The 13,228-nt window shown below is 54.5% G+C and overlaps 1 protein-coding gene across 1 annotated transcript in view; it reads right to left on the reverse strand.

The window, feature by feature from the left end:
• Nucleotides 1-2,880: 2,880 nt before the first annotated feature.
• The window catches only part of COL23A1 (collagen type XXIII alpha 1 chain), a 366,383-nt gene continuing 356,035 nt past the window's right edge, over nt 2,881-13,228 (reverse strand). The window contains exons 19-28 of the mRNA XM_036849338.1: nt 11,922-11,984; nt 11,565-11,621; nt 11,274-11,300; nt 10,291-10,353; nt 10,153-10,206; nt 9,935-9,961; nt 7,243-7,296; nt 6,864-6,950; nt 4,800-4,838; nt 2,881-4,362 (exon numbers count right to left, since the gene is read on the reverse strand). Coding sequence (XP_036705233.1) covers nt 4,360-4,362; nt 4,800-4,838; nt 6,864-6,950; nt 7,243-7,296; nt 9,935-9,961; nt 10,153-10,206; nt 10,291-10,353; nt 11,274-11,300; nt 11,565-11,621; nt 11,922-11,984 — 474 coding nt within the window. The 3' untranslated portion in view covers nt 2,881-4,359. The remainder of the gene's footprint in view (nt 4,363-4,799; nt 4,839-6,863; nt 6,951-7,242; nt 7,297-9,934; nt 9,962-10,152; nt 10,207-10,290; nt 10,354-11,273; nt 11,301-11,564; nt 11,622-11,921; nt 11,985-13,228) is intronic.

The raw sequence follows: 13,228 nt of genomic DNA on the forward strand, positions 1-13,228 counted from the left end.
CCTCCCTGCATGTGAAATGTGAGTGGGAGGTCACTGGTTTTCTCAGTGGATCTGCTCCTCCTCTTTGGTAGAGAGACCAATGGGTGTCTGTACATCCTGCAGTTCCAGCTTTTAATGTAATGTGCATGCTTTTGTGTGTGTGTGTGTGTGTGTGTGTGTGTGTGGCAGAGGGAGTCTGAGAGCTCTCTGTGGGGCCCATCTTTGGCCCTGTCTTGAGCCCAAACACAAGCCTGTCTTGTGGCCCAGGGCAGCTCAGAAAAGTCAGGTTGGCTCAAGGACTTTTCCTGCTTTGGGGTAGAGGGTAAGAAGGCCGCAGTCAGGCCCAGCTCATATCTCACCCACTCCCGGGATGTCCAGAGTCAGGAGGTTGGAGGTCAGACCAGACTGGGCCATTTACCGGGCCAAGAGTATCTACAGTAGGGGCAGGACAACACCAGGAAGCTTCCCCTTCTTCCTGCTCAGAGAAACCCAGTCTTTCCTTCCTCTGGCTCCATGCTAAGCACTCCTCTGTCCATTTTCTCATGCCCGACCTTTGAGGTACCATCGGAGGCCAAGAGGGCAGGGGAAGAGAGGAAGTGGCTGAGCCAAGATTTGAAGCCAGGACACGTCGTTTCTCAATGCAGGCAGCATTGGCGTTCTCAGTGAGATGGTTCATCATTGGGCAGGACCGCCCCATGCACTTAAGATGTTTGATGTCCCTGACCCTGCTCACTAATGCCAGGAGTGTCCCCCAATCATTGTGGCAATCAAAAGCATTCCATGCGTTTCTAGTAGCATCCTAGGGATTGGGAGGAAGGAGACCTGGGTAAGCCCACTCCTCTCTGGCCTCAGCTTCATCTGCAAAAGGGGAACAGTCACCCTTGTGATTAATTTAGATGCCATGGCACACAGTGGGGCTCCATAAATGTGCTTCCTTTGCTTTTTTTTTTTTTTTTAATTATGGTCAATTGATTTTAAAAAAATTTTTTATTTATTTGTTTATTTATTTATGGCTGTGTTGGGTCTTCGTTTCTGTGCGAGGGCTTTCTCTAGTTGCGGCAAGTGGGCGCCACTCTTCATCGCGGTGCGTGGGGCTTCCTTTGCTTTTGAAAGGGGTAGTTTGAGGCATAGCTGCCCTTCTTGGCAGGGGGACGTGAGGCCCTCAGTCCTTAAGGCTCAGCTGTGAGGCAGGGTGCTCCCCTGTGTCTCAGCTGGGACCTTAGCAAGTCACTCTTCTAAAGTCTCTTGCCCCGACCCCAAGCTCTTGGAGGACTCTGCAGACTAAATTTTGGTTTGCAGATCTGAGAATACACAGCATGAGGCCACAAGAGGGCAGCAATGGGCCACGAACGGCCCTGTCCTGCCCAAAGGAGCAGGAAAGGGACCCCCTTGGGTATCTGGGGAAGGGGGAACATGTGGCTTCTACCCTCATGAGGTTCTGCCCGCCAGTCACCCAGCATCATGGTGCTACTCACAGACTCCATGCTTTGCCAAGCAATTTGGGAAAGATAAATTGGAGGACATCCAAGAGCCTGGGTTCTGTCCCAAGCCTGCTACCATGCATTCCTGAGCAGGGGACTAACCCCTTGGAGCCTCACTTTCCCCATATGTAAGATGGAAATAGTGACACCAACCACATAGGCCCTTTACAGGGCTGGTGAGGGGATCCAGTGACTTACCTGGGTGGAGGAAGGAGCGAATTACAAATTTCAGAGTGCAGTAGATTTGTGCGGTGATGCTGGAACTCCAAAGGACACCTGGATGTCCAGTGGTCTCCATCAGTCATCACAGCCCCTCTGTGTTTCTCTTCCTTTTCATACTACTGACTTCTCTGGTGACCCACGTGACTGGCTGAGCAGCATGGCCTGCCATTTATTGCCACCAACTGAGGGAAACAGAGGTGGAGACTTGACCTATTCTTTCTCCTTAGCTAGTGTGTGGCTGGGCCTGTTTTGTTAGTGAGGAGGCCACGTAGTGGTGTCGGGGGGGACTACCCATACTGTGGCCTCCTTAGGCCTCAATTCTTGGCGGGAGAAGGCTGAGACACCATCACTGCAGGACCCTTCTTGTCTACACCCCTGTGGCCCTTGCTTGGGCTTGGAGTCGGGAGGAGAGAGGGAACTTACAACCATGGTCATTTCCGAGTGCTTGACCTGTCCTAGGTTCTTCGTGTATTCTCACCAAACCACAGTCAGCACGGTAAGCACTGCTGTCCCATTGTACAGATGACGTGGCAGGTTGAATTTTCTAAGACGTCTGTCCATCTCCTATTCCATTTTCTCCTTAAAATATGATGTCGACAGTTTTCCCTTGAATTAGGGTGAACCTCTGATTCTGGCAGGAAGTAACACCATATGACTTCTGAGGCTTGGCTATAAAAGGTGACACAGCTTCCACCTGGTCCACCTGGGACATTCACCCTGTGAATCCAGTAACTTCCCTGTGAGGAAACCCAGACCACACAGAGAGGTGTTCTGGCCATCTGAGGTCCCAGAGGACAGCCAACATCAACCGCCAGGTGTGGGAAAGCTTGAGTGACAACCGCCCAGCTGAGCCCATTACCCCCAGAACTGTAAGACAGAAACAGAAAGGATCATTCTTTTGTTTGCTTGGCCATGCCGCGTGGCTTACGGGATCTTAATTCCCCGACCAGGGATTGAACCTGGGCCCCCGGCAGTGAAAGTGCCGAGTCCTAATTACTGGACCGCCAGGGAATTCCCAAGGATCATTGTATTTTTGTTTGTTTTTTTGTTTAAAAATTTTTTTAATTTATTTTTTTTATACAGCAGGTTCTTATTAGTTATCCATTTTATACATATTAGTGTATATATGTCAATCCCAATCTCCCAATTCATCACCCCCCACCGCCCCCCGCCACTTTCCCCCCTTGGTGTCCATACGTTTGTTCTCTACAGCTGTGTCTCTATTTCTGCCCTGCACACTGGTTCATCTGTACCATTTTTCTAGGTTCCAAGGATCATTTTTTTAAGGCAACAAATTTTAGGGTGATTTGTTATGCAGCAGTCACGGGTCATGAGATCAGAGGAAACACAGGGGCTCATTGACATGGGTGACTGGACAGAAGGCTCAGCTGGTATGTAGCAGGGCTAGGCCTTGAATCTGTGTCTTCCTAACTCCAAACCCCATCTTTGCTGTGAGCCTGAACTACTTCCTCTGGTTTCTGGGGTGGCTCTGGCCCAGGGAGAGTTCCCTTATCCCTCCCCACCCAGCAATAGCCAGGCTGAAACCTCACCTAGGGATGGTGCTAGGGGCAGTCTTCAAGGACAGGCATACCCAAGACACACACTTGTTGTTTATTTCACGCAACAATTTCCATCTACACAGAGAGGGGAGGCAAGTGGTTGGGTTGGAGCTGGTGGCCGGGAACCCTTGTCAGAGGTGGGGAAGCCTCAGAGCATCATTGGCTCAGGGCATAGGTGCCCTACTTAGGCAGCCCTGGAAGCAGACCTGAGGCTCTCTTCATTTGCATAGCTCACCCGGAGGACTCATTTTTGGCAGGCTGACCAGAGTTCCCCTGGGTGGGAGCCTTGGGGTCGGTGAGACCCAAAGTCTGAGCTTGAGGTCCATCTCCTCAGGCTGGCAAAGTCCCATCAGGTGCCTGCTGTGGGTGGTGGAGAGACAGGAACAACAGACATTCTAGCCATAGACGTCAACAGACATGTCTAGCCTAGACCTCCACATTTGGGGATCATAGGGCTCCCTGCTGCTGGGTCCATGTGGTAGTTATCACAGCGCTTGGCTTCCACTCCTGGCCAGAGGACACTTGTTCTCACGGAAGGCAGGCTGGTTCCTGAGGCCTACGGAACTTGGCGGGAGCTCAGCCCCTTAGGGTGCTTCCCACAGCTCCCCGTGTCCAGCTACAAGTGGTGGGTGGGGAGTCCTGTCAGCTGGCTGTGGCTGAGTGCAGAGGCCAGAGAGGCCAGGAGCAGCTGCATTTGCCATTCATGCCCTGAGCCTTTTTGGATGGCCTGGACCCTGGGCTCCAGAGCTTCAGAGGGCAGGCTCTTGCAGGGCAGTGGGACAGCCAGAGTCTCTGCTAATCAGGTGACTGAAGGCCCAAGCTGGCATCTTTGCAGCCTCTCCTGAGCCAGGCACTTTCACCTTCATCTCCTTCCCGGGAAAGCCAAGTCCTGAGGGTGCCCCTCAAGTACACATTGCCCCCAATGGGCCTGTCCACTTTCCTGGCAGCTTCACATGCTGATCATTCTGGGGCTGGGCTGGGCACACTCTCAGATGTCAAAAGGCCACAGGTATGGTGGTGCATCCCGTGAAAAAAGATCAATATATTACTGTTTTGTTTTTACAAAAATTAAAAATGTCCACACGGATCTGTACAGGTTGTGAGATGCGTGCTTGGGATCACTGGAAAAGGAGGGAAAGACTGAAGGTGAGGAGGGGACCGGGAAGCCCCAGAGGCCCTGTCTCTGGTCTGGGCATCCCCGTCCTGCTCATTTCCTCAGGAACAGCTGCGCCCCCAATCCTCTCATCCCAATCTCCTGGATTCCACCCCCTCTCAGCGGGGCGGTATGGACAAAGTCCCAGAGGGTGCTGATGGCTTTGCACTGGGAGGGCCAGGCGTTGAGTGAGCCCTGTATGACCAAGAGGGTGGTCTGTGCACAACCACCTAGGATCACAGCCCCGGGCCTGGGGCCACGTGATGGGAGGGTCAAATCTAGGGTCATCTCGGGGAGACCTGGCTGCTCAGTCACTGTGTGGGGAGCAGCAGGCACCCAGCCCTGAGGCCCCCTGGGCCCCCCACTCCTCCCAGCCTGCCCTGGAGACTCTTCCCTGCAAGGTACCTTATGCCAGCAGCCAGGCACGGGCAGCCCATCAGGGCCCTGGAAAGGAAGAAGGTTTCAGTGACAAGGATGGGGGGCTGGTCAGCTCTCTGTGCCCTACACACTCCTGCCCCTGGTGTAGGGAGCTGCAGCCCAGGGAGCTGCCACCTGAGGCCACCGGACCCCACTGAGGCAGGGCCCGAATGCCTGCCCTGTCCACCTGGGTAGTCAGGCCATGGGACATGACAGCCCCTCTCTGTGCTTATTCCAAGTGTGCCCCCATGGGCTTTGCTGGGACATGTGTGCCGTGGGCAGAACCAGGACACCATGGAGTACAGGGCATCATGCCAGACATCCACAGGCCAGGAGTAGGGCCTGGCCCTGGTTCTTGTGAGGGGCTGCATGGCTTTCTGTCGGGCAGCTGTGACAGTGGCTCTGACAGCTCACACTGGGGGCCTGAGAGCTCTCAGGCATGTGTCCAAGAGTATTTGAAGGACAGTCTAGGAAACGGGATTCCCTTTTGGCCTGTCCTGGTCCCTGTGTCTGGATCTGAGTGGCAGACAAGGGAGGTTGAGGTCAGGGTGGACACTGGGCCGGGGTGGGGAGGTGTGTGTATGGGGTTGGGGTGGGGATCGTCTGGAGGCACCAGACACAAGCAGGGGGGCGGGTTTCCTCAGGTGGTCCAGAGGTGGGGAGCTGGAGACGGACAAACGCTGACCCGTCAGTCAGCCTAGCGTCCCTGGTGGACGCCGTAGTGGACAACACTTCACTCCGTTCCAAAGCACACAGGCAGACCTCAGACACGTGGGAGCACACCCCCGGCACTGCCATGCATCCACCAGGGGCGGAGGCTGGGACTCAAAGGGAAGTGGGGAGGAGGGGGAAGAATGGAAAGGCGGGCAGAATGGAGGAAGGCAGGGCGGAGCAGCGGGCACAGGCAGCTCAGAATGCCCAGCACAGCACGGCACACAGCACACAGCACATGGCACACGGCACACGGCAGACGGCACACGGCACACGGCACACGGCAGACGGCAGACGGCAGACGGCACACGGCACACGGCACACGGCACACGGCACACAGCAGGCCAGGCCGCGTACCGCAGGGCAGGGTCTGCTGCCCCTCGCCAGGCCCCTGGAGCCTGGCGCCCCTCGCCTGCCTCCGCATTTAAGATTCTCCTGTTTCAAAGACAAAGGCTTGATGACTTGAAGGGAAGTCTTGGCCCAGGGCCCAGGGCTGGCCCTGGCCCTTTCAGTGTGTGCTTGCCTCCTGCTCTGCTCTTTCTGTTTTTTCCCATTGCCTCCTCGAAGCCATCTGGACCTAGGGATTAGCACCCCCATTGCATGGATGAGGAGACTGAGGAACAGAGGGCCAAATGACCCACTTGAGGTCAGAGGACTGGGCTTCAGGGGTCCCTGCTCCTGAACCCCCTTTGGAAGGGGTACACAACGTGGCTCCATGTCCCCCGCGGGAAAGGCCAGATGTGAGTATCCGGTGAGTTTTAGTATGAAAACTCAGCTGTTTTGTTTTTCCTGTCTTTTCTGAGCTCCGTTGGAAGAGTTTGACAGGTGAACCCTCCCTGCCTTCTAGAAAAAGAGAACCAAACTTTGGTTATTTCAGGTACTGAGTCTGGTGGGCCGTGAGAGGCTGTTGTAAAGAAGCAGGAAAGGAGAAAGGCTGTGAAGGGAAGGGGTTTTGGGGCATGTGGAGGGGATGCAGGGGATGAGTGTGGGGCTACTCAGACCAGCAAAATCCTCCTCTGGGATGGGAAAGACCCCCAGAGAGGTGAGGGTGGTCCCATCCCCCTTTAGGTCCAAGGAAGCTCTGTCCCTGACCAGGCCTCCCTCTCTATAGACAGGGTGGGTCCTCAGCCTCGCCCATGGAGGGGTCAGGACCAGAGCAAGAGGAGCCTCCATGACAGCAGAGACAGCAGGGGTGGCCCCGCAGTGTGGGCCCCCCAGGGCGGGACCCATGGGGCCCCTGGGACTTGCAGCTGAGCTCTGAGTACAGGGAAGACATGGCCCCACCCTGGCAGGAGTCAGCAAAGACCTTGGTTGGGGCTCCCACGTCTTGCCAACACGTACCACTGGACATGGCTGGTCCAGGCCTGGGGGTCCCGGCTCGCCCTTCTGGCCTTTCATTCCTTTCCGACCGGGGACACCGCGCTCCCCCTGTGCAAGAAGGGAGATGGGGTGTGGCGGTGGCTGCCAGGCCCAGGGCGCCCCCAATGCCTCTCAGAGAGATGGGCCTGGGGCCCGCAGCCACCCTTGCCCTCCTGCCCGCATCCCAGCCTCTCGGCCCTTCCTCCTCCCGCCCACCCCGCCTTCTCTCTGCTTGCTTCCAGTCTCCCTCGTCCTTTCTTTTCTGCCTGCTCCCTCCTTCTCTTCACTTGCCTCCCCCCTTCTTTCCTCCTGCCCCCACCTTCTCTCCAGCTGCCCCTCACTTTCTCTCCACCTCACTCACCTTCTCTCCACGCTCGCTCCGGTCGCCTTTCTCTCCTCGAGGTCCAGGGAAACCCTGACAAAAGGATTAAAGGTTAAACCTGACGATGAAATTTGAGGTCTGTTCGGCTTATCTGTTTATCTCTGCTCCTCTCCGACCCACCTCTGCCCCTTCCCTCCACGCATATTCGTGGTACAAGCTGGACCAGCCCCAGCTCCTAGGTGACACAGATGCTGGGTACCAGGATGACTTAGAGAAAAGCATGCATTCAGGACACCAGCACTGCTTCCTCCAAAGTAGAACACTGTTGCTGTTTCTGGATGGAAGCCCTCAGGCGGAACTGCTAGCAAGGGGCTTTCTCTTATGTCAAGTCAGATGCAGCATGCATTGGCCCAGGCTTGGCTGGGGACAGAGACACAGGAAACCCATGGAAGTTTATATCACCATCTTCAGCAGACCAAGTAATGGTGCCCTCTGTTCTCTGCTTTTGGCTCAAACTCTTATACGCCCACCCACACATCCATCCATTTGTCCATCTGTTCATCTACCCAACCAACATTTCTAAGCATCCATTAGGAACTGGGCTTTGGGCTGAATGCTGAGGGCAGAAAACCAGATTTGATATGTTCCCTCTTATATTTATTATGTTGTTTTTAGAAATATGATACATTGATATCCTCAAAATCTTGCTGGCTAGGGAGAGGCTGCCTCTTCCAGGGGTAGCCAACTCTTACATACAGCAAAGCGCTAGGCTGGGAGCATGCCTTTCAGATGCAAACCAACCAATCCCCCAACTACCCACTCTATCTAACTCACACACCAAGTCAATATTTCCCCTGGCCCAAATCATGCCAGGACCAGGTAGCAGGCAACAAGAGACCACCCCTATAGCCCAAAGCCTGCCAGGATTATTTAAACTAGCCAGTCCTAAACTGTTTGCTCTGCCCTGCCTTGCTTCTCCCATAGAAACACCAATAAAAGCCCTGGCCTAGGCTTTTTCCTCACTCCTTACTGCCTGCCAACCAAAACTGCTGCGTCTCCATGTGGCCCCATGTGGGACATGCCATTTCCTTGGGAAATGTAAGTTATAAGTTCTTCTGTCAAAGGCATTTGGCCTCTCTGTGTCATCACTAAGTCACCTCCATAAATTAAAACCCTGCAGGTACAAAGGTACACAGTCTAACATGGCAGGCAGTGGGGTGCAGAAGATGATGATCAATGGTCAGTGACAGCGGTCTGAACCAGGTACCATGGGGTCCCAGGGAGAGGGGCTCTTCTGTCCAGGTGTGAGGTCAGGTAAGGTTTCCGAGCAGACTCCCTATTTCAGCAGGGCCTGGTGGAGTGGGTGCCAGGAGTTTGCCAGGTAGAGCAGGTAGGTGTGGCTTTGAGATGCCACTCTGAGCTCCAGGCCTCCCAGAGAGCAGCTGTGGCCACAGTGAGCAGCTGGTGGCATGGAGTCCCTTTTGCTCCACCCCCACTACCTCCCTGGGTCCACAGCCTGAGCTGGATTCATCAGTGTCTTCTTCTCCTGACCCTCCTCATCGACGTAACGTGACCCTGCCAGTCAGAAACTCAGTCTAGAGTTCTTCCTCTTCCTTGTCTGCAGGTGCTTTCCATGGTGACATTTTCTCCTTAAAGTCTAGGGTGGAGGCCAGAGCCCTTGCAGCCCTGCCTGCATCTGGTCACCATTTCCCTTGCAATAGCTACCTGATTTTCCTGGGACCCACCCTCCCTTCTCACAATTCACCAACTCCACCACCAGCTCCAGGATGGAGCATGTGAGCAGGCTGGGCAGTCAGGGCACTGCATTCTTATGGCAAGTGACATTTCAGCATGAACCCAGCTGGGGCCAAGGAGAGTTGATAAGACTTTTTCTCAAAGAGTAGAGAGTGAGGCAAATGCCTTTCTCCAGGATTTGGACCTAGGGGGATGCAGGTCTGGAGCTCTTGGCTCCATCTCATCACCATGTGGGACCTGGAATGATGACTACACAGAGGAAGCAGAGACAAGACAGAGTGAGAGGTTGGGTCGTGTTGACACACTTGAACCCTGGATCTATGTGTCGTACGTCTGGATTTTTCAGTTATGAGTCAGTTTAAGCCAGTTTAAATTGTGCTTTCTGTCTCTTGATCCAATCAACACTGGGCTAATACTTCTCCTTCTCTCCTTCCCACGGTACTGCCCTAGCCGAGCCTCGTCATCTTCCACCAGGATACGGCAGCAGGCTCCTCACTGCTCTTCCCACCTCCCTACTCCAGTGGATCATCCATCCATTCTCTATCCTCCATCCATCCTCCACCATCCTCCATCCATCATCTATTCACCTATCATTCATACATCCATGATCCATGATCCATCATTCATTTACGTCCATCCTCCATCATTTATTTACATCCATCATTTATTTATATCCATCACTCATTTACCCACCATCCATCCTTCATCCACCCATCCACCCTCCATACTCTATCATCCACCATCCACCCAACCACCCCTCCATCCATCCATCCATCCTTCCATCAATAAAGCACCTACTCTGGGCTGTGTGTTGGACTTAGCAGTGGGGACATGGGCGGTATGAGTCAGTTGTAGTCCCAGCCATGGGGAAGGGGGATACATCCAAGCCAACCAGATCAAGTTACTGTATGGGCAGCATGAGGGCAAAACTTCCACACGGGAGGGACCCGGTCACAGTGAACGGTGAGATACTTACATCTAGTCCTGGCTCCCCGGGTCTGCCCTGAGAAGAGACAAAGAGGAGATGTGAGGGGGCTGAGAAGGAGGTGCTGGGAACACAGCTGCTGGGAAGTTCAGCCCTGTGAATTGTCCACAGAACCTGAACTCTGGCCCCAGGGACCAGTGAAGTGCAGGGGTTGAGCCCCCAGGACTGAATGACACCATAGTTGCGGGGCATTAAAGGAAGGTTGTTACCTTCTCTCCTTTGGTTCCTGGCAGCCCAATAAGGCCTGGCGGGCCAGCTGGCCCCTGGGTGGAAAAGGAATGGGTCAAGAGGCATGACAGTTATAGAAATTAGCACCTCTAAGGACAAACAAGGCTCATGACACTCACAGGCAGGCCACTGGGTCCTCTCTCACCCGACATGCCTTTCTCTCCCTTTGCTCCATCCAAGCCCTGGAAGCAAAGGGGAGACATCAGTTAAGGGGGCCAGACAGATGGCAGGACAGGAAAGCTTGGGGCCTGAGCGGGAACCAAGGTGTACAGGGCAGAGGGACAGACTCCAAGCTCTGACAGGCCTGGCCCTGGCTCCCTTCTTGTGCAAATAATCAGAATGTGGGTGTGCACACTTTACCCTTTCTCACATGTGGGCTTTTTCAGTAGTCATGGAAGGTGGTTATGGTCACACCCATTTCACAGATGAGGAAACAGAGGGACAGAGAGGGGCAGGGACAGGCCCAGTTGTACAGCCAGGAAGTGGCAGGGCTGAGTGGCAACTGTGTTTCTGAGTCCCAGTCTTGGACCCCATCCCTGACAGCAGCTGCTTCTTCTAAACATGATCCGGGGAGGGCTCGGGACAAAACAGAACCAGAAGCAGCACATCTGGTCAGGCCACATGCTCGGCCCTACTCATCTCTGGGATTCCATGACTCTGAGGTCCCATTCGGCCTCTGAGCTCGGGAAGCAGAGATGTGCTCTCTCCCAGGGTAAACTAGGGAGATGCAAGGAGGCCAGCTGGCCTCTCTGGGGCAGGGCACACGGTCAGGCCACACTCACAGTTTTAATTTAAGAGCAGAGGACACGACTTTATGTAATATACACCAAACCCAAGACCTCATATCCAGGTGTGAGCAGTTGAGAGACAGATGTGCACTAGGGGAGGGGGCAAGGAATGGAGAGGCCAAGTGTTGGGTGGGGGGCATCAGCGGGGTTATTCTACAGGGGATTGGGAATGGCCAGGCCCTGGGAAGATGCAGGGCTGGTCCAGGGCCGAGCATGGGGCCCTCGCTTTGCCTACTAGCAAGACTTTTTGGAACTGTCCAGGCTGTGAGCCTGCAGCAAGTGGGAGGGGCTCCTACCCGTGCTTTAGGACTCACCTTGGGACCCTGGATTCCCTGAAGGCCCTGGAGGAGGAGGAGAAAGCAGGTCAGAAAGGCCATCAGGCTGGGTCTAGACCTCCAGGTCAGGCCCTGTTGCAGTGGCCACATAGGCTTGCAGGCCACTCACTGGCCCCTGTGGCCCTGACCTCTGTGGCTTCCCAAGCCCAGACCTGGGCTCTGCCCTCCTTGTCTGATGTGCCCCCTCCCCCCTGGGGTATCCTCTCCTCCCCTGGGCCTGAGCCCACCACCCTCTTCGTATCCCAGCTGCTTCAATCCAAACATTCTTACCATGGGGCCTGGGGGGCCAGGGGGCCCTGGGGGCCCTGGTTCCACTATGATCTGGGCCTAGGAAGGGTCAGAGGTGGATTAGTCACCCATCGCCCCATCATCCCTCACTCACCCACACTTGAGTTCATCGGACATTGGAGGAGCACTCCCTGGGTGTGGGCGCCGAGCCCCCTGCTGCCCCCAGGAGGGCACTGCCTGGTGGGAGGCCCAGTGCTGGCCTTTGGGTTCAAAGACAGGCCTCAGGCTCCCCCTCCCGCGCCCTCACTGCCCTGGGCTTGGTCAGGCCAGGTGGCCCTTGTGTCCCAAGGCTCAGGGCCCCAGCCAGCCCTCAGCAGAGATCCTCAGCAGCCCCCTTACCAGGCTCTCCTGTAGGTTGTCAGATGCCGGCTCTCCCTTCTCCCCCTTGGGGCCGTCGGCACCCTGCAGGATAGGATGGCCTTGAGCCCTTTCTGTCCATCACCAAAATCACCATCCATGGGGCTCAGCACCTCCCCTTCCTTCCCCCATAAGGCTTCCGGGCAGCAGCAATAAGTTGGCCTTTGCAGCTTAAAATAGTTTTCCTTAAATCAGTGGGTTTGTTTCCTGTGGGGCGGGGGCAGCCAGGGGCTCTGGAAGCAAAGACCCGGAGTTCAAATCCTGGCACCAGCTCTCTAGCTGAGTAAGCCTCATGGATGGACAATGGATATGAAGTGGTGGCAGCTCTTTGCATCCAGCCACGCATGACAAGAGCAGTGATAAAAATGACGGTGACAGTGGGTATTTATCACATGTTAGCCAATCATTCTCAGCCCTGTCCATGTGTTCCCTCGTAGGAGTGGGAGATTATCACCCCCACTTAATTTAATTTAATTAATTAATTTATTTTTAACATCTTTATTGGAGTATAATTGCTTTACAATGGTGTGTTAGTTTCTGCTTTATAACAAAGTGAATCAGCTATACATATACATATATCCCTATATCTCCTCCCTCTTGCGTCTCCCTCCCACCCTCCCTATCCCACTCCTCTAGGTGGTCAAAAAGCACTGAGCTGATCTCCCTGTGCTATGCAGCTGCTTCCCACTAGCTATCTATTTTACATTTGGTAGTGTATATATGTCCATGCCACTCTCTCACTTCGTTCCACCTTACCCTTCCCCTCCCCATGTCCTCAAGTCCATTCTCTACGTCTGCATCTTTATTTCTGTCCTGCCCCTACGTTCTTCGTACCCTTTTTTTTTTTTTTTAGATTCCATATATATGTGTTAGTATACAGTGTTTGTTTTTCTCTTTCTGACTTACTTCACTCTGTATGACAGACTCTAGGTCCATCCACCTCACTACAAATAACTCAATTTCGTTTCTTTTTATTCACCCTCATTTTAGAGCTGAGGAAACTGAGGCCCAGGGAGGTTAGGTCACTTGTGCAGGGTTCCAGAGTCAGTAAGAGATGGAGCAGCATGCAAACTTGGGCTGTCAGAGCTCCCAGTCTAACCACTGGACACTAGGCGGGGCCTCCTTATTTCACCTGAAGGAGGCCTTGGGGGGTAAGCGGTAGGTCCTTCTACAGAGGAGGAAGTGGGGGCTCAGAGTCAGGGCAGCCCAGAGCTTCCTTTCAAAGGCCTGGTGGGCCAGGGCTGGGCTGAGACTAGGACCGTAGGGCCCCAGCCCCTGGCAGCCACCGT

Source organism: Balaenoptera musculus, chromosome 3 (genome assembly GCF_009873245.2).
Source record: "Balaenoptera musculus isolate JJ_BM4_2016_0621 chromosome 3, mBalMus1.pri.v3, whole genome shotgun sequence".
Taxonomy (NCBI): Eukaryota; Metazoa; Chordata; class Mammalia; order Artiodactyla; family Balaenopteridae; genus Balaenoptera; species Balaenoptera musculus.